General features: G+C 35.4%; 2 protein-coding genes across 3 annotated transcripts in view; both read right to left on the reverse strand.

Annotated features, from left to right (window-relative positions):
* The window catches only part of LOC115954307 (beta-glucosidase 42-like), a 17,426-nt gene extending 4,613 nt beyond the window's left edge, over positions 1 to 12,813 (reverse strand). The window contains exons 1-8 of one of the 2 annotated variants that reach the window (XM_031072229.1): positions 12,673 to 12,813; positions 12,436 to 12,557; positions 11,535 to 11,601; positions 11,348 to 11,406; positions 10,281 to 10,356; positions 7,944 to 8,018; positions 7,787 to 7,874; positions 794 to 1,019 (exon numbers count right to left, since the gene is read on the reverse strand). In XM_031072229.1, the coding sequence (XP_030928089.1) occupies positions 794 to 1,019; positions 7,787 to 7,874; positions 7,944 to 8,018; positions 10,281 to 10,356; positions 11,348 to 11,406; positions 11,535 to 11,601; positions 12,436 to 12,552 (708 nt within the window). In that variant the 5' untranslated portion in view covers positions 12,553 to 12,557; positions 12,673 to 12,813. Of the gene's footprint in view, positions 1 to 793; positions 1,020 to 7,786; positions 7,875 to 7,943; positions 8,019 to 10,280; positions 10,357 to 11,347; positions 11,407 to 11,534; positions 11,602 to 12,435; positions 12,630 to 12,672 lie in introns of those variants that run through there. The other variant, XM_031072228.1, reaches the window with a different exon arrangement.
* Positions 12,814 to 16,113: 3,300 nt separating this feature from the next.
* Positions 16,114 to 20,546, reverse strand: LOC115954309 (thioredoxin-like protein AAED1, chloroplastic). The gene is made up of 10 exons (XM_031072231.1): positions 20,270 to 20,546; positions 19,984 to 20,125; positions 19,682 to 19,727; positions 19,027 to 19,086; positions 18,359 to 18,395; positions 17,771 to 17,850; positions 17,540 to 17,631; positions 16,871 to 16,931; positions 16,395 to 16,467; positions 16,114 to 16,281 (listed from the first exon to the last, which is right to left on the reverse strand). The coding sequence occupies exons 1-9, from the start codon at positions 20,454 to 20,456 to the stop codon at positions 16,408 to 16,410; spliced, it is 765 nt and encodes a 254-aa protein (XP_030928091.1). The 5' UTR covers positions 20,457 to 20,546; the 3' UTR covers positions 16,114 to 16,281; positions 16,395 to 16,407.
* Between the last annotated feature and the right edge of the window lie 607 nt (positions 20,547 to 21,153).

Here is a 21,153-nt window from a genome sequence, read left to right on the forward strand (position 1 = left end):
CATACAGGGGTGTACAAATCAAATACAAAAATTACATAAATCAAGTAAATCCAAAGTTGAAGAAAAGGAATGGTCTCCACACTGACAACCAGTCCAATAAGGTTCTAAAAAACAAATAACTTGAGATCAAACATAAAACACTCACTATCTTCAAAGCACCTACTATTTCTTTGCTTCCCAATACACCACATCAACGACCCATATATATCCATTATGATGGTGACCAAATTGACCTTGCCAACAAGCAAGAAGCTCAACAGCAGACTTTGGCATAACCCAACATACTCCAAATATACCGAAAACCATAGCCTCCATTTAATATGTACTAACCACAAATATCTCCAAGGTGATACTTTAAGCAGCTTTAATCACTTCTAATTTGTTATGAATTTATTCACATTCTTTTGAATAGGCAGTAAAACTGAGCAGATGAGGGAAAAAGGTTGGAAACCATTAGAAGTAATAACCATAATGTCTGTAATCCTGGATGGTGCAAAAAAAAAACTACTTAAGTTTTCTTGACATAATATATTAACTGTTATGATTTACAGAACATAATGACAAACCTTGATTCTTTTTTGACAAGTAACAAAAATTTTTATTAATAAAAACAAAACTAAATACACCAGGGGTGTATTCAGAGAGAATTACAATCAAACTCTAAAAATTACAATGCTCAAGAGAAGACAAAGCTTGATAAAGAGAAATGCCAAGCAGACTAAGCTCCATAACCACACCATCCTTACTTAGAAGACAAAGTTCTCAATCACTAATACATAATTGAACAGCATACCTTATACTTGCTTCTGTATATTGAAACAGCTGCTGCATGGGCCAAGATCTGGTGGTGCGCAGCCAAATATGGTTCTATTGAAGAACCTTGACATCTTCCAGGAGCAAATCCCCCCATATCATATCCATTCACAGCAGTTTGAAGGGGCTCATTAATTGTAATCCAGATTTTTACTCTATCACCAAAACTTGCAAAGCAAGTGTCTGCATAGATTGCAAAATATTTTCTGAATGCCAAACATGAAAACCAGATTTATTGTTAATAGAAATGAAACAAAAGGAATAAAAAGCAATCCAATAAATGTATGGGTAATATATATATATATGTATGTATGTATGTATGTATGTATCCACATGTGTATGTACATTATTTGGCACTAAGTTTCCTGAAACTCATGAATGCCATTGCTAATATTAAATCTTTTACATGATTCTCCCTCCCTCCATGTACTATAAAGAATAATACTAAGGAAATTTTTATCCGACTATATTTTCCGGGGAAAAAAGAGAAGCAGAACAAAAGAAAATAGAAAAAGAAATCAAATAAAATGGTTTCTCACATGTCCTGTGGCTCACTGATAGTTATTAGGCATAACTACTTCCTTGTGCATAAATCAAAGAAGACCATATTTGCCATTATTTAGACTATGAAAATAAAAGTGTCCATTCAATACTTGATTGGTTGCATGTGGCACGTTAAGCATCTCTTTTCACAAAGATAAGATAATTGTAGTTTATATTCCCTGTGCATAACAAATTTTTACTTTATTTCCTACAATCATCATACACATCCTAGGTTTTTTAGTATGCCTACTAAATTTATCATATCCCCTTTAAAGCGTCATGTTTCTGTAGCTGTAAGATGTTTTCCCAAACAAGCATAAAGAAGCAGAAATGTTTCTATTTCTAGATGGTAACATCTTCCCTCAAGCCAGAAATTTTAACCTCAAAGATTTTCAGCTTCTCTGAGCTTGACATGTATCAAAGACAAGTCAGAAATGATCTAGTCACCCTCTACCTTAGGCCAGCCAACCAACCCCCCCCCCCCCCCTACTCTTAGGACGGACTGTCAACCAGTCACCCTCTACTCCTAAGCCAAAACAACCAGCCACCATTTCTGAACTCTTAGGACAGGCAGGCAGCCCCTTATTTTGACTTCTTAATAGCCTGCCTAGATGTAACTGTTATCTAGGTTATTCACTAGTAGTTAAAGATTATAAATAGACTTGTTATGTAAGAGTAGAATCAGTTTTTGATGTAACTTTTAACTTAGTTTCAGACCTGGACAGAAACTCTGTTTCTCCAGTTATTTTCTCTGTAATTCCAGCTTTGATTCTTAATTTTAATGCAATTCTAATTCAAGTTCTCAATTATTTGATCTTGATTTCCATCATTTGGTATCAGAGCACAGATCTGGTCCTCTTTTTCCCTACTAATTAGATCATTTGAGTCCTAGATTTCCTTGTGTTTCTATTTTTTTCTCCCTCCATTCAAGATACTAGAATTCAGATTTAGGTTCCTTGTGCCAATCAAATCTGTGTTGCTGCTGCAAATATCACAGATTTGATCACTTGTGTTGTTGCTGCTCTTTACAATTTTTTTCAAGGATTGTGAAGCTTTTAATGGCCCAAAGAAGGAGAGGAAGGAGAGGTGGAATAAGGGGGAATCATATGGATGTTGGGGAAAGGAGATGAAGCTATCCTTCCTATGGGGAGGAATGGTGGACGGAATCAAAATACAAAGAGAGGAGATGAGATTGCTGAATTAAGGAGACAAGTTGCGTCACATACGGAGCTGGTGCAGCATATGCAGCCTCCTCATGAGGCTACCAATGAGTCTGATGACTCTCATTCTCATTTTGAGAACCCTTTTGGAGTTCCACCAAGGGGTAGGCCTTTCATGGAAAGAAATGAGCCAAGGCTTTGACTATAACTTCAAGGTTGAAATTCCAGAATTTCATGGGAGTCTCAAACCGGAAGACTTTGTAGATTGGCTTAACATCGTTGAGAGGGTGTTTGATTATTATGAAGTTATGGATGAAAAGAAAGTGAAGCTAGTTGCTATTCGCCTTAAAGGGAGAGCTTCCACTTGGTGGGAACAATTGCAAATTTCTCACCAAAGAAGTGGTAAAGTCAAGATCAAGAGTTGGGAGAAGATGAAGAAAAAGCTCTGTGAGCAATTTCTTCCTTTCAACTACACCCATTCACTCTACAAAGACCTACACAACCTTAAGCAAGAAGGAAGTGTAGAGGAGTATATAGAGGCATTTCACCAACTTGTAGTAAGGATAGATTTGAATGAAAGTGAAGAACAAATGGTTGCAAGGCACTTGAGTGGATTGAAGCCATCCATCCAAGATGTCCTTAGCCTTCAATCATTGTGGAACGTGTCGGAAGCCTGCAACCGGGCTTTACTGGTGGAGAAGCAACAAACTAGGCCAGCTTTAAGGTCTGGACAGTGGGGTTCCAGGTCTGGTTAGGGGATTTCTAACCAATATAAGGTTGGGAATTCAAGTACAAATGGGAGAGGAGAAACCTCTGGGGTTGTTCAGCAACCAGCAAGTCCTAAATATTACAGCCCCAAAACAGTCCCAAACAGCCACTGTTGGCGGGGGTAGACAGCAACAAGTGGGAACTTTCAAATGTTTCAAGTGTAGAGAGCTGTGCATAGATCTTCGGATTGTAGGAAGAAGGCTATTATGTTGGAGGAAGTAAAAGAGCTTGAACATGAAGATGGAGATCCCATTTTTGATCAACCTTCAAATGAGGTTGGTGGTGATTTTGAAGAAGAAGAGAGCTTGACACTTGTGATGAGGAAGACTCTTCTTGCTCCTAAATTCAAATCCAAAGAAGATTGGTTGAGAACCAATATTTTTTATACAACTTGCAACATTGGAGGAAGAGTTTGTAGTATGATCATTGATGGGGGAAATTGTGAAAATGTGGTCTCTCAAGAGGTGGTTGATAAGTTGAAACTTGCCACTCAAGATCACCCATATCCCTACAAACTCTATTGGTTCAAGAAGGGTAATGAGGTGAAAGTAACGAAGTGTTGCTTGGTGCCATTTTCTACCCAGAAGAAATATTTTGATGAAGTTTGGTGTGACGTAGTACCAATGGATGCATGCCATATCCTTCTTGGAAGACATTGGCAATTTGATCACCAAATGATGCATGATGGGAAGAAGAACACCTATACCTTAAGCAAAGACAATCAACAATTTACTTTGTTGCCAATGAAGGAAAAGGTGACTTCTAAATCCTCTACAACCTCTTTACTAGCTTCTAAAAACTTCATTCAAGAAAGTCGAGATAGTGGCTACGTTTTGGCATTAATTCCAGTCAACACAGTGGCTGGAATTGATGTTCCTAGTGCTATCACCGAGTTATTACAACAATATGGTGATGTTTTTCCCCATGAGTTACCTCCCGACTTACCTCCTATGCGAGACATTCAACATGCCATTGATTTGGTACTGAGAGCACCCCTTCCAAACAAAGCAACATATCATATGGCTCCAAAGGGGAAGGAAGAGTTGCAAAAACAAGTTCAAGAGCTTCTTGATAGAGGCTACATTCAGGCTAGTATTAGCCCTTGTGCAGTACCCACTCTCTTAACTCCTAAGAAGGATGGCTCTTGGAGGATGTGTGTAGATAGTAGAGCTATCAACAAGATCACAATCAAGTATCGTTTTCCGACTCCTAGATTGGATGACATGCTAGATTGCTTGGTGGGTTCAAAGATGTTTTCCAAGATTGATTTGCGAACTGGGTATCATTAAATTAGAATTCGCCTAGGAGATGAATGGAAGATGGCCTTCAAGACGCATCATGGATTATTTGAATGGCTTGTTATGCCATTGGTTTGACAAATGCTCCGATCACTTTCATAAGGGTGATGACACAAATGTCGCAACTAGTGTTGGGGATTTGTTTTGTGGCGTGTTTTGATGATATTTTGGTGTATAGCCGCTATTTGGAGGATCAATTGGCGCATTTGCAGCTTGTGCTCGACATTTTGAGGAGAGAAAAGTTTTATGGTAATATGAAAAGGTGTAGCTTTGGGATGGATCAAGTGGTGTTCTTGGGGTATGTTGTGTCTTCAAAAGGAGTGTTCATGGATGAAAACAAGGTTAAGGCAACTGTTGATTGGCCAACACCTTCTTGTGTGCATGAGGTGAGGAGTTTCCACAGTCTTGCTACCTTTTATAGAAGGTTTATTAGCAATTTCGGAGAAAATGGGCTTTTGCACTTATTTTTAAAAAAATCTAGCACAATGTCCCGGTTTTGAAACTATTAAGCACCGTGTTCCTGTTTTGAAACTCAATTTTAACAAAATCAGGTTACAGGTGAAACTCGACTTTAACAAAGTCGAGTTCTATGCATATTTTGCCACTTAATTTTTTTTGAAAATTTAAGTGTAACTTGACATTAGCAATGTCGAGTTTCACTTAAAACTTTACATATAACTCGATTTTGAGGATATCAAGTTTTATACAGAACTCAATTTTGTTAAAATCGAGTTTCAAAAATAGGGACATTCTGCTAAATAGTTTCAAATTAGGGACATTGTGCTAGATTTTTTTTTAAACAAGGGCAAAAGCCCATTTTTCCTAGCAATTTTAGCACCATTGCAGCACCTTTCACCAATTGTCTCAAACAAAAGTCCTTTGTTTGGATTGATGAAGCCCAAGAAAGCTTCCAACTTTTAAAGAGGAAGTTAACCGAAGCTCCTATCCTTGCCTTGCCCAATTTTGATAAGATATTTGAGCTTAATTGAGATGCATCAGGAGCTGGAATTGGTGTGTCCTTAGCCAAGAAGGACTGCCCATAGCATTCTTTAGTGAGAAGTTGAACGAAGCAAAACAAAGCAAAACTTAGGTATTCTACCAATGACAAGGAATTCTATGCTATTGTTCAAGCCATCAGGCATTGAAGTTACTATTTGGCCTACAAAGAGTTTATTCTACACACCGATCATGAGGCTTTGAAATATCTCAATAGCCAATCGAATGTGACTAAAAGGCATGCTAAGTGGGTAAGCTTTTTGCAGCAATTCACTTTCTCATTGAAACATCAGTCGGAAATTCTCAACAAAGTGGCTGATGGGTTGAGCAGGAGGACTAATTTCTTGGTGGAAATGCAAACTAAGGTGCTGGTTTTGAAGTTTTCAAGAAGAGTTACCAAGATGACAAACATTTTGGTAATCTAGACCAACAATTGCAGCAGGGACAGCAACCTGCCAAGTCTGACTTTTGGTTGAAGGATGGATTTCTTTTCAAAGGGCTAAAATTATGTTTGTCTAAATGTTCTCTAAGAGAGTTGATGATTGTTGGACAACATAATTTGGGGCATTTTGGCAAATCAAAGACCCTAGAATCCCTTAAACAAGACTACTTTTGGCTAGGAATGACTAAAGATGTTGAGCGGCATGTTCAAAGGTGCTAAGTTTGTCAAAAAGGAAAGGGTACAGCCACTAATGCAGGTCTGTATTTACCTCTTCCAGTGCCTAATAAACCATGGGAATGTATTAGTATGGATTTTGTTCTTGGCCTTCCACCTACACAATGAAAGAATGATTCAATCATGGTCGTAGTGGATCGTTTCTCCAAGATGGCGCACTTCATCCCATGCAAGAAGACTTCGGATGCTTTCAATGTGGCTGTTTTATTTTTCAAAGAAGTCTAGAAGCTTCATGGTGTGCCCCTCTCTATTGTTTTCGACAAGGATGCTAAATTTCTTGCTCATTTTTTGGCAAACTCTATGGCACAAGATAGGAACTGAATTGAGCTTTAGCACTTCTTTTCACCCTCAAACGGATGGTCAAACTGAAGTTGTCAACTGGAGTCTTGGGAATCTCTTAAGATGCTTGATTGGTGAAAATCCAAGGAATTGGAAAAGTATCCTTCCTTTGGCAGAATTTGCTTACAACTGTTCTCTTAATCGGGCTATTAACACATCTCCTTTTGAAGTTGTTTATGAGAATAAACCTTTGAGTGTCTTAGATTTGGCACCCTTGCCACTTTCTAAGAAGGAGAATATAAGAGCAACAAAAATCCATGCACAAGTCAAGGAGAGAATTGAACATTCCAATACTAACTACAATGTTGTTGCTGATATTCGTCGAAGGAGATTAATTTTCAAGGAAGGGGACCTCATATGGGTGATTTTAACTAAGGGAAGGTGTCCTCAAGGCTCCTATTCCAAGTTGGGAGCAAGGAAAGTAGGTCCATGCAAAGTGTTGACTAAAATCAATGACAATGCCTACACAATCCAACTACCCCCTCATCTAAGCATTTCTAATGCCTTCAATGTGAAGCACTTGAAGCCTTATTTTCCAGCTGAAACTTGAGGGCAAGTTTCCTTTATGGAGGGGAGTATGATGTAGTCACCCTCTACCTTAGTCCAGCCAACCAACCCCCCCTCTACTCTTAGGACTGTCAACCAGCCACTCTCTACTCCTAAGCCAAAACAACCAGCCACCATTTCTGACCTCTTAGGGCAGGCAGCCTTATTTTGACATCTTAGATCTGCCATATATCCTCATTAATTCAGCTTTGACCTATGTTGTGATAGCCTGACTAGATGTAACTATTGGCTAGCTTATTCCCTAGTAGTTAAAGATTATAAATAGACTTGTTATGTAAGAGTAGAATCAGTTTTTGATGTAACTTTTAACTTAGTTTCAGACCTGGACAGAAACTCTGTTTCTCCAGTTATTTTCTCTGTAATTCCAGCTTTGATTATTAATTTTAATGCAATTCTAATTCAAGTTCTCAATTATTTGATCTTGATTTCCATCAAGAAGAGATATACAAATAAGAAAGCCATGATCAACAAACAAAGTGTAAATTCGGGTCAGCATGTTTTATGATTTTGAATATATTTAGTACTGGATGCATTCAACTGAAATGATAAAAATATTAATCAACATGAAAGAAACTGTTTATATCAAGATTTCTGAAAACTAATAATTTTATTATGACAATACTTACACAATTTCCTTATTCAACCACCCTCCCATTGTCTCATGAAGATGCAAAGGAAGATCCCAATGGTACAAAGTTATGCAAGGCTGGATACCTGCAGGAACAATGCTGTCAATTATGCATTGTTGGTGCAACTAAAAGGAAATCAACTATAAATTAATACCTTTTTCAAGAAGAGCATTAATAAGATTGTTGTAGTAATTAATCCCTTCATCATTGATTTTGGTTCCTAAACCATCTGCAATGATAAGCAAACCATGGAAAAATCCATTAATCATTATAACTAAGCTCAGGCAGCACTGAAAATAAAACGCAACAATGATGAAAGCAATTTTCGTACAACTCAACCTATATGAGGTGAAAAATAGGGAGTAATTTCACTTTACCACCCTAAATTATACCCCAACTTACCCTTTGCACCCTAAACTTTCAGAATGCACAGTTAGCACCCTAAACTATAACATGTGTTACACTCTGCACCCTGCCATTAATTCTGCCATTATCTTGGATGGAAAACCAAAGTTTAGGTTGTAAAGTGTAATTGAGAGTATAGTTTAAAGTTTTTTTTTTATAGGTATAGTTTAGAGTTATAAAGTGTAATTTCTCATATGTTTTTAAGGGATTGAGAAGAGGGGCAGTTGGGTCTTTTCATGTGATGCCATCCAAGATAACGGAAAAATTGACAGCATGGTGCAAAGTGTAACATGGGTTATAGTTTAGGGTGCAAACTGCAAAGTGTAATTTGCGGTATAGTTAGGGTGATAGTGTAATTTTCACTGAAAACTAATCAGCATGGTTTTTCATGTCAATAATATGGTACAACATGAAAACCAAGGATTGGAGGTGTCAAAACCACTTATTCCTAAAAGCATAAATTGAAGGATGAATATATATAGTCATACAACTTGTCTTCATTAAGGGTCTAACATCTTTATTTCAACCATTTAGTAATGACTGTGCCTAAGACCAAAAGAAGGCATATATACTTTTTGGAAAAAGAAATTTCAAGAAAAGCTTCATGTATTAGAAGACATGGCCCTGAACTCTACTATATATATATATATATGAATATAGGCATAGCATCGGCCCTTTTGTGTCAGCCTAAATAATTTTCGTGCTATTATCACAAAACTATGCCTCATCTATGACAACCTGGTCCAAATGTATCTTACACACACAAACAAAAACATAAAAATGAAAAAGAAAGCACCTAGTCCATATCTATTTCATAAAATCAGAACTTATATAGCAACTGAAATAAGACATCCCCACCAGGGATTTGATGGGTATACAATCTGCATACTTCAATCATCCCCTATTCCATCTATTTTAAGTTTTATCAATACAATTTTTATTACAATTTTTTTATATTTAAAAATAGACTTGCACATTGTGCTAATGTAAAGATATACTAAAAGAGGCCAACTTCTGCCTGAACTTCTATAAAAAAAAAGTCCTACCTGAATTCTTTGCTCAGAGATCTCAATTATAGATATCCCAAATTCTAAATGCTTTAAATTTTAGTCATCTTTTTTTTTTTTTTTTTTTGATAAGTAAGAAGAGAATATTATTAATAAAAGAATAGCAAGAAAAGCACAAAAAGTTCACAGTAGTGAACAAAGGAAAAAAGAAACAAAAAGACAGAAGCAGCCCCTAATCTATACTAATAGATGAAAGAAAATCCAAAAGGGTAGAACAATCCAAATAGCCCCAACAACAAGACCAATCGAAGAGGGTCCACTGGCAATACTCTAATAACTGAACCACAGTTTTCCCCTCATCCTCAAAAGACCGTCGATTCCGTCCAGTCCAAAAATAGAGAAAATTGACAAAATAGTTGTACTATCTTACGTGGAGATTTAATGGGCAGACTACTTGGACTGTGCTAAAGTCTTTGTTTTTGAGATCATTGTATGATTGGATGAGAGTGCTAGTACGAGTCCATTAGTCCTCTTTTTTGGATTATCTTGATTTTTTGAACTTAAGATTGTAATGAATAAACCATTGCACACTTCCTGTGTAATTAAGTGTTCTCCATTTTATTTTCACTTAAAAAAACGAAGAAAATTTAACAATTAACCGCCAGTCTCAAATGCTACCACAACATTAGACCGACTCAAGTTGCGTCAAATGCATATGGATGACCCCAGTCTTATAGACTCATTTCATAATATATGAACTAAGCCTCCTGCATGCCGTCTGATTGATTCTTTCTTATATTCTGGATTCCCAAATGGATATATCATGTACATAAATTCCCAATGTAATCCAAATTAGTTCAACTCTGGTTCAACTAAAACTCATACTTCTTGAGACTAAGTGCCAAGGCAGGGATATGGGAAGAAGGGAGGTAAACAACTAGATGAGGATTCAGAAGGAAATAATAATAATTAGTATGTTCCAATCACTAATCATATGTACAACCAATACACTCTTCCTGAACAGTGATGAAAAAGTATTAATGATAAAATGCATTAAACATTGTAATAGAAGGACATACCAGGGAAGATACGAGACCATGATATGGAAAAGCGATAATATTCGAATCCCAACTTGGCTATAAGTTCAACATCTTCCTGTATATCAGTATTGAATCAAATAATCTAAACCTAATGCAACTTTAAAACAGAACATAAAAGTGATATGAATCAAATTTGTTTTCCAATATACCAGGGGAAAAGGATCAATGTCCACATACAAGAACTACACATACACAAATTCAAGTAAACTTGATGAGGCCTTAATCCTAACCAAATTTAGGTTGATTCCAAGGATCCTTTTCCAACTGGTTGGGATTAGCTAACATATATCCTTGTCTTCCATTCTATCTTATTTAAGGTCACAGTTCATATGTGTGTGTATCACATCGATTTGGCTACTTCCATCTATGTTTGGAAATAGAAAAGCTTAAACATTAGTATTGAAAAAAAATACAGAAAAACAAGCATCTAGCTAGAGATCAAACTGCTCAGTACTTCCATTTCACAATCAGGAATGCATTAAAAGGTGATGAAACATGCCAATAAAGCCAAACTGCATAATAAGAGATAAAAAATGTTTGAACAGGTGTAATGCACTGAGAAGTTTTAGATGTAGAACTGGGAAACATGCAATGTCATTTGTGAAGGATGATGATTCAAATTCCTTTCTTTTTTTGATAAGTAAGATATATATATATATATATATGATGATGATGATTCATATTAGTAAATAACAAATTAGTGATAATAGGAAAAAATTATGGATTTTTATCTAAACTCTCTATAAATCAACAACCATTTAATGAAATACTTTTTATTCACACACACAAAAAAAAAAATTATGGCTTAGTGACAGATGTTTCTTCACAGTGTATGGTGTTTCTCTCAGATTTGGAATTGGGATCAAATAAGTCAAATAGCCCACAGGACACATGGTGCATCCACTTGATAACAAAGACAAATCTCAAACTAGCATAATTATGTTATAAGTATCTAAAATGGGGCTAATTACTATATAAGCACTACAAGGGCAATCAACCACAAAGGAATAAAATAACTGTGAGTCACTCAATACATTGTTACTAACCTTGTATCTATGATATTGATCCACTGCCACATCACCATTGCTTTTGTCAATGATCTTTCCTAACAAAACAAAAGGATGGACAAATAAGTTTCAAAAAAATGCAGAAAATAAAATTCATCCACATCAGCCCAAAACTTGTCATGGAAGAATTTGTTATAAGCTTGTTAAAAAAAAGAGAGAGAATTACCCTCAGTGTGTGAAAAAGCATCCCAAATACTTGGACCCCTACCACCCTCCTTGTAGGCTCCTTCCACCTACAAAAAAACAAGAAGGAGATTAAATTAAAAAAGTGTGAGTTTTCCATTATTTATGGAAACTACATTAACCAAAAAAAAAAAATCCAGACAAGCTACTTTTCTTATTAACATTTCCAAAAGAAACATTTTGCAAGTTAGAGTTGATATTCATTTAGTTTCACATACTTTAGTTTCCAAGAACGATTCTCTCTCTCTCTCTCTCTCTCTCTCTCTCTCTCTCTTGTGTGTTGTGTCCCCTACTTGGGAGGCTGTAACTTCTATTTCTGCTAAAAATGATGATCTTTCACCTAGGTGTCCATACCCTTCCTCATACTTGAGAAAGATGATCCTTTGAAACGTAGAGCCATAAATCAAAGATAGAGTTCTTCCAAAAATTTAATTAAATGACACCAATCACTTAGATTTTGCACAATAGTATGCAACAAAAAACTATGCCAGAAAAGGCCAAAAAGAGAGCATAAGAAAAACTAAAAGGAGAGGAAGTAGCAAGCATGCCTTTCAGATATAATAGCCCATAACAACAAAATAAATTCATAGAAATCACATGATACGAGGAACCCAAAGAAATCAATTTGATAAAAAAAATTATGATCAATTTACACTTCTTTTTTCCAACAAGAAATCAAAACTGGTCAACCAAAAAGGCTTGGAAAATTGTAACACAAAACCCAAATCGTAATTTGTAAGAAAATAAATAACAAAGCTGATTTATTTTTGTAAAATCTACAATAAGACAGTAAAAATGACCAAATACCCAGATCATAATTTGTCAGAGTATAAATAAAAACAAACGAGAAAATGTGACTGCAGAGGTGATGGTAGAAAGAGAACCTGATAGGCAGAAGTGGCCACGCCAAAGAAGAAGTTTGGAGGGAAGTCACTGCGAGACACTTCCTTCTTGTTGGACTCATCACCTTCATATTCCTTCAACAACTCCTTCTTTGCCATTGTTACTGTGACTAAAACAGAGAGAGTGAGTCAATGAGTTATGAAGAAATGTATAGGAGATAGTTGTGGCCTTGAAAAGGTACCAGTTATATCTTTTTTTAGCAAAAATGCACTTTTTACCTACTACATTATGGATCAATTCTCATTGGACAAAAATTGATTCGTTACTAATGTAATCTCTAAAAAAAAAAGAAAATCATTTTTAAAATGATCCCACCACCGACCCACTAATAAAAACCTCTTTAGAGGGCAGACGGAGTGCTCTGCTTCCTGACGCGATATTGATGTAACTATTAAAATATTATTAAAAATAATTATTTGATATTTTTAAATAAAATAAAATAAACATTAATCTAATTAAATTATTTTTCTCTTTACTTTTCAATTTTTTTTTTCATGTTCTTCTTCTTCCTCTCTCTTCACACAGACTCTCTCTCTTCCTTCCACCCAGAGCCTTCCATGAACAATCACTTTAAGCTCTAGGAATTTGTTGATTCTCACTCTCCCTCTCTTTGATCTTTCTCTCCCAACCGATTGAGTGCTCTGGAATGGGATTGGTCTAAATCAGGTTCTCAAGCTCGACCATGGAGCTTTTATGGATGAGTGAAGGTGGCGGGATCAGTTTGGATGGTGGATCGGTTGGATTCGTGGGTTATGTATCGATTGGTGGTGGGTATTGTGTGTTGTTGTGAAACCCCAGATGGTGATTTGTGGAGCGCTCGGCTTTCTTCGGCTTCGAAGAGGTACCAGTTGGCTCTGCAATCACGATCAAGTGACCTGGATTTTGAGCTTTTTTTAAATTAAAAAAAAAAAAAAATTTGGTGGTGTTGTTTGGTGGTTGAGAAAAAGGGGGAAAATTTTCGGTGATGGGGATTTGGAGCTTGGGTTCTTGGTTATTTGTGATGTGGGTAATGGAAAAGGTTAAGTTTTTGTGAGGTTGATGTGGTTATCTAGCTTAAATGACACTTTTTTTTTGTATGTGTTTTTGTTTGGTAGCTGAGAAAATGAGGTATAATTTTGAGGATTGGAATGTTAGAGCTCGGGTTTTTGGTTATTGTGATGTGGGTGATTTTGACTTTGTCTTCTCTTCTTTCTTGTGTGTTCTTCATTTAGATTAAGAAATAATTAATTAAGATCAAAGGATTCCAAAGTCAACCCAGTCGTGAATTTTTCTGGTTTTGAACTTTTATGGGCCTGAGGATGTATGTTCTTACCCACAAAAAAAAAAAAAAAAAAGGGTAAGAAAAAAAATTAATTAAATTAATGTTTATTTTAAATTTTTTATTTATTTTCTGACCTAGCTTTTTATTTTATGGGCTTTTTATTTTTATTTTTTTATTAATTAAAATGCTGATGTGGTATTTAAAAATGCCAAATAATTATTTTTAATGATTACATCAACGTCATGTCAGCAAGAAAAACACTCCATCTGCTATGTTGGAGATTTTTATTAGTGAGTTGATGACAGGGACCATTTTAAAAATGATTTTCTTTTTTTAGGGACTATATTAGTAACGAAATCAATTTTGAGACCAAAATAGGAATTGACCCAAAATATAAAGACCAAAAGTGCATTTTCGTTTTTTTTTTTTTTTTTTTTCTCTCTTAAAGATTTGTCTTTCTCAAAACATCTTCAATAAACTCTCTAAACCCAAAATTTAGATAGTAAACCCACAAAATAGTGTCCCAATAGTCTCTTAGCAAAAGAATGTAATGAAATAAAAAATTAACACAACACATTAAAATACTCAACTTTTATCCCAACAACTACAAATTAACCCACTCCTTTCTCTCTCAAAAAGGATCAAAACAAAGATATAACACTATTTTTTCATACAAAATAAAACTAATCAAATCAAAAAAAAAATTTGAGAACACCAATCTCTGACTTTGTTCTCCGCTGGTGATCTCTTTGTGTGAGAGTTTGAGGGAGGGGAGAGATTTGTGTGTGGGTAAGAGAGTGAGAGAAAGAACAAGAGAGAATGCTAGAGTTGGAGGTAGAAAAATAAAAACGACATACATGTGTGGAGATCCTGGAAGAGAATAAGTACAAAAATTTCGAAAGACTATTAGAGATGCTCTCATTTGCTAAACTTTTACCTTTTAGAGTAATTATGAAATATGAATTGAGAGAAAGTATCTCATATGCCAAACTATGAACCATGAGACATGGATCTTATACATCCGATGCATAAAAGATTTTTTTGAATTAAGGAGTTTTTTTGTAAGAGCTCCAAAATCCAACTTTAGCCTTAAAATTGTTTTTAGCTTTGAAGAGTTTCTTAAAGCTCTTTAACGAAATTGCCAACTAAAAGAGTTCCTTCCAACTCTTTAAAAAATCATCTTTCATTCCCTCCAAAAGGAAGAAAATTAGATAGAACTTAAAGCACTATTCACTATAATTTGTCAAGAACACGACTTGTGTCCAATGCATTAAGGCACGTGACACATTCAGATGTGAACACATGTCAAGTTTCATTCCTTCCAAAAGGAAAACTAGAGAAACCTTAAAGCACTATTCACTATAATTTGTCAAGGACATGCCTTGTATCCTGTGTAGTAAGACGTGGACACATGTCAAGTTGACACATGGACACAAGTTTAACCCATTTGTCAAACGCTCAAAACTCTACTTCTTAGAACAATGACAAAGAGACACTTATTACAGTCTATATAGTCCTCAAGAATTCAAAATGTTTGAAAACTTGTTTTCTAAGGTAATACAGACATATCTAACTCTCTTCTCTTACAGAAGATACTTGAATTTCTGACCGAACAAAAAAAAAATCACATAAACAGCAGCAACAAGCACGACAAATTATGCTTCAAAGAGAACTCCCCATGGAGAGTTGAACTAATGACTTATCACATAAGAAACACCATATCCTCTCAGAGACCAAACAAAAAAGGAACAAGTTATCCTTTTTTTTTAAAGAATGAATAGCAAGTGATCTAAGCCTTCAAATTTTATTCACGGAAACCATTTCAGATATCTTGGACGATACCATACCTTTGAAGTTTGTTTTAAATAGTAAACCTACCGAGGATGGCAAGTGAAAGAGTTACAGCCTGATGAGGAATGTTTTGCCATGCCAAAGAACCAATTAATCACAGTATCTCGTCATTTAGTACTTTCCTAAGCACTTTTCACAAATAATGTCTCATTTGAATATTCCACCCATTGAATTCTCTCACTTCTAACCACGTTGAACTTGAAATTTCCAAAATTGTGAATTGTGAACAATCCATTCTCCAAAATTTTCAATAGGGTGCCAATTTTTCATGCCACAGAGATAGTGGAAACATCTCCAACCAAGTGCTTCAAGTTATAATCTTAAGATTTTTCTTCCAAACCCAAGAGTATTTGTTGTCATTTTACCACGGCACCTTTAGCTAAATTTACATATCGATGTCCCGAGGTTAAGGACTTCCTGACTCAAATTCTCAAATCCTGATTGCATAAAAAATGTCCTCAAATTTTAAGAATTGGCTGGTGAAATTTACCTCTTGTGATAGTTTAGTATTCCATTGAGACTTTTCCTGTTTTAAAGTTGAGGCAAATTTATGACACGGCATCATGAAATCCCTTTTATTGCAACTCTTCATATGATACACTTTTATTAGTAACTGTAGTGCACAAGTTGGTGATAATATATGTAACCTAATATCTTTTATAACAATGAAATTTGCCTGAGCTCCTTGTATAGGCTTCCAATAAACATGAAGTCGCTGCACAAGGTAGGAAGCACCCATAACAGAACAAGGTCAGTGGTATGGGGTATATATGCAAATAGAATGAAAAAAATGAATCAAGTAAAACTAGATAGAAAGTGAAGACATGCCTTATTTTCTCCTTCATGAGCAACATGCTTTCAGAAGATCTTCAATATCAGGATCATCCCCAGCTTCTTTGTCCTACTCAATTAAACAAGTTTAATATGATGTTCGAACTTGAACAGAAGCAGGAACTCAATAGCATAAGAATTTACAACTTAGAAAGTGGAATCTTTAGAAATTCCCATCTTCATGCCACAAGAAAATGAAGCTTTGTCTGTGCATTAGAAAACAAATAGACTGCTTACATTGTCATCAAGTGTCCAATTTCCAAACAACAACTAATATTTTGTTTTAGTAATAATCGCAGGTCAATGCCCATGATATGTACCAACTGATCATTAATAAATGTGTGCCATGCTATGATTACTCTTCTCAATTGGAGCTTCAATTTATAATGACTGTGGCTATATTGCTGATCAACATTGTTCTTGAAATTAGGAAAAAAGGAAAGAGAGCAGGTTAGGATGGAGGACTTTATTACCTTATGAATGTATGAGATGTTACTTTTCCCAGGACCTGCAACTATAATCCCACCTTGCTGCCTGAGAAACAACCAATTTTATGTCTGTTAAAAGGAATAAAAAAGAAATAGAGAAACTTGAAAATAACATACTGAGTAAGGTATGATAAGAAGATCAGCATTTCTATGCTGTCATGATTCACCTTGGAAAAGCACAGCATAACACTCACATTGGACTAAGTTTGGGTCATAATAATAAGGTGCATCAAATCAATCTGAGTTGTATTGGATGCAGGCCTCAGAATCTTCAGATTTCAATGTACAACTTTTATTCTACCAAAAGAAAAATTCAGCCTCCTGCCAGATTGCTTTGGGTGATCCTTAGAATGTTCTTATCATTCATTCAAGCAATTTTAGTTGCACAACAATAACTAAAATGAATTATATGATATTATTAAGTCAAGTAAAGATATCAAGAGAGTCGGGTTTGTTTTTATTTTTAATTGCCACCTAAATTCTTTCCATCACCTCTAGTTGATTTAGATCAACATGTGTATCGAAGATGATGATAATTCCCCACGATGAACATGTTTGTTAGCTCAAAATTTAACTCACTTTCACAAAGAGACAATTTGGGAATCTTATCATCCTGATCCATATGCATTACTTCTAACAAAATAGTTCACATACCAGCCGCCTCTGCTCACAGTGTCCCTTTCAAATGAAAGCTTCCAGTCTTGTCGATAACCTTCCATGTACAACTGAATTATCTTGAGACCTGCCTAGAGTATCATGGAAGCAACTAAATTAAGAAGTCATAGCTGCAATCACAAAATCTCATATTTTCATGAACACTTCATCTTTAAACCTATTGTAATATGCACTATTGTGTTGATAAAGAACACAATTTATCTTACATACTTTGGGAGTAAATGTAGTTAAAACCCCAGAAACAAATTCCAGCGCCTCGTATGATGAGTGGTTAGGATCTGCATAAACTTCTGAAAATAATAACAAAGTTTCATTACTAAGCTGCAACATGTGTATATTTGGCTGCAAGACAAGATTATACAGTTGGAGTCGCTAAGCAGGTTTCTCTTTCAACTTTACACCACTACTTCAATTAAAACCCAAAGTTTTTACAATTCACTTTGATTTGCAGTGATGCTGATGCATATGATACCATCATGACTGCCCCTGTCACCCCTTTGATGTCCTTATCTTCAACATCAATATATTAATCATTATCACCCTCATCATCAATAGCAAATGGATTATTCATTCTCATCCATATGGATTTACATTGAAGCAAATATCCGATGCCAACTTCAATCCTCTGTCCACCCCCATCCCACCCAACCCAAAAAGAAAAACTAAAAAAAGTGGCGTAAAAATTCATCAAGCTTTCTGTCCTCATTTCACTTACCCCATTGACAGTAGACTAATAATAAAATTTAAACCACTTCCCTGTTATAATTCACATGATATATGAGTTCTTCAGAAACATACCTCCCTTGAATTTTGTTTGCTCAGAAAATGCTCTTGCCTACATCAAATTACAGCTAATGGTTATATCAAAATTTTAGGGAGAAATAAATTCAATGAACCATCACATATTTAAGTTACAGTAGAAAAGCCAACTACAAACAAATGAAGAATAATACATAAAAAATGCTCTTTGGTACTTCTGCCCAGCTAACACAAAAACTGGATGGGCCATTTGCATCATGAAACTTCCATAGCATGCAAATTGATCTAAAATAACTTTTTTTCCATGGGTGGCAAATAAATAAATAAATTATTTGTTGCTTCCATAATTGATATATCATTTTCACCACTCCTACCCATGCTAGTTTAGGCCTCCCTTTATCTCTTTGCACTCTCTCAACTTGAATTAAATTATTCTTTCTCACAGATGCATGCATTAGTCTATACCGCATATGATCAAGCCATCTTAAGAGTCTCTCTCTTTCATCTTTTTTCTCAATATGAATCACTCTTACATTTAAATAGATGACTTCATTGTTTATCTTATCTTTCCTAGTATTCCCACTAATCCATCTTAATCCCAGGATTCCAACAAATGTGTGAGTACGCAATCATTACATACTTAATTCATTAAATAAGCAGACACGTAAGCGAGTACTAACAACTCAATATGCATTTTCAGGACATACCTGATCAACACTGCCAGGTCCAATTATAACTAGTGCCACACCAGATGCATCCATGATATCCTGTCAACATATCAAACATGTCAGAACTATGTAAAGGGACTAGGCATGTTGTATGCAGAAGGTAGTATTTCCCAATCTATCATTTGGAACTTGAAAAAAAAAAAGGAGAAAAATGAGACTCACCTACCCAAGATAAACATGCTCAAGAGTTAGTTACTACCCATGGTGGTGAAAGCATTAAAATTCTATGTGAAGGAGAAAGCATTGACCTTACCAGAACATTCCCTTAGACTAACCATTAATTTAATAAAAAATAAAATTCTCATCTACAAGAATCCAATGCTTTCTATCGAAACTGACCAACTGGTTGTACACTTGTACTCCATCATCTTTGAATTCATCTACTATAAACAATACTGTTGAAATTCCAACCTAGAGACCTTTTTCATTTATTTTCAGCTCATCAACAGTGTTCATAAATTCTATTTTTGTTAATCAGGAATCCACTATAGTCCACATTAAAAGGAAAATGCAGATTTTGAAGTCAAAATATATTTTATTACAGTATGAATGAGCCCCTACTAATTTAATTCAAATGTCTTCGTTTACCACTCAAAACAGACAAGGGCAAAAACATGGCTTTTTTAGTCCTCACCTTCTTGGAGGCAAGATAATCAGCCCGTTTGCGGCAAAAGACACATCTGGAAATAAAGACAAGCATTATAAGCAAAATACAAAAAAATTGCTACATAAAACTTAAGTGTCCAAATTCTAAATTAATGAACAAATTTTTCTCAAATTCGGGTGTGGATTGCAAAATTTTGGTAGTTTATGGTGAGCATTATAAATGCCCTCATGGTAGAGGATGAAAAAAAAATGAATCCAAAAGCTTGAATCGGGCTAATCAGCTATATTTTATATAGATTGATATGCATGAAAAATGTCTAAGAAAATCACCCGAAATGGCGAGCGAAAGCAACAACAGCTTTCCTATCTTTCCAGAGTTGAGAAATTGGAATCCCATTTCCATTTAAATCGAAGACTTTCACCGTATCAAGTAAACTTGTGCTACCTTCACTCACCTCCGAAGTTTCAATCCCTGAAATTGGAATTTTCGTTAATTAAGTTTTTTTTCCAATTCCAACGAACAAAAAAAAAAAAAGAAAAAAAGATAAGAGTATATATATACAGGACTTGTATACACATTAATTTTCTCGAAAAGCAGAGGTTGTGGAAGAATTACCAGGAGAACCAGACACAGCGGAAGGTACGAGGTGGCACTGCCGCGTTGAGAGACTGAAAGTTTTGTTGGGGTGCGGCCTGAGAGTTTGATACGATAGCACACGTGTTGAAGTGAGATTGGTGTTGGTGTTGGTGTTGGGGTGGAGAAGATTGTTGGGGGAGAGTGTGGTAGACAGAGAAGTCGCCATTTTTAGGATCGGTCTCACAGTTTCAGAGAAGCAGAAGAAACTATCATGTAAAAACTTTTGTGGTTGCGTTGCTGAACTAGTGGGCGAGTTTGTGACCGTTGGTTGTTATATAGTTATTTGTGGGAACTGGAATTACACGTGGCAGTCATGTGCTAGTTCATTCTTCGTATAAAAAGTCTAGAGACATCAGACACGTACTTTCCTACAACCAGTGCACATGTCAGGTAGTAATTTGATTAATTTCCACAAATGTCAGCAGTGGTTTAATGTAATCCAATCCCACAGTAACAAATGTGAAAGTTGTGTCTGTACAAGAGTATTTGTCCATAATCTTGATAACATTGGTTGCATCAGTGGGCATACCCACAACAAATGACACAAGCCTATTTTGATAGATCTAGGTTAGGGTCATTATTCACCAGACCCATTTTTTTTTTTTATGCCCATACACTTTCATTTTTTAGTAAGTATATTGTAAGAGACAAGGAGGCTAGGTGATATTCACAAACATAAAACTCTACATAGAAATATTATTATGATTAGACTATTAGATGAATTCCCTTATATAACCCATACTTTTTTTTTTTTGAGAAACAAAAATACACGCAAGAGAGATGGAAAGAGGTTCTAATACAAATGTACATCACAACTCCACTCAAAAATCATGATAACTTTGAAATGAAATATAAGTAAAATT

Source organism: Quercus lobata, chromosome 7 (assembly GCF_001633185.2).
Source record: "Quercus lobata isolate SW786 chromosome 7, ValleyOak3.0 Primary Assembly, whole genome shotgun sequence".
NCBI classification, from domain to species: Eukaryota; Viridiplantae; Streptophyta; class Magnoliopsida; order Fagales; family Fagaceae; genus Quercus; species Quercus lobata.

Coding starts and splice junctions, on each gene's coding strand:
- LOC115954309 (XM_031072231.1), bottom strand. CDS start 20,456: ATGGCGACTTCTCTGTCTACCACACTCTCCCCCAACAATCTTCTCCAC. Junction 20,126..20,269: donor CGCTGTGTCTGGTTCTCCTG/GTAATTCTTCCA, acceptor TTCCAATTTCAG/GGATTGAAACTTCGGAGGTG. Junction 19,728..19,983: donor GCTTTCGCTCGCCATTTCGG/GTGATTTTCTTA, acceptor CTTTATTTCCAG/ATGTGTCTTTTGCCGCAAAC.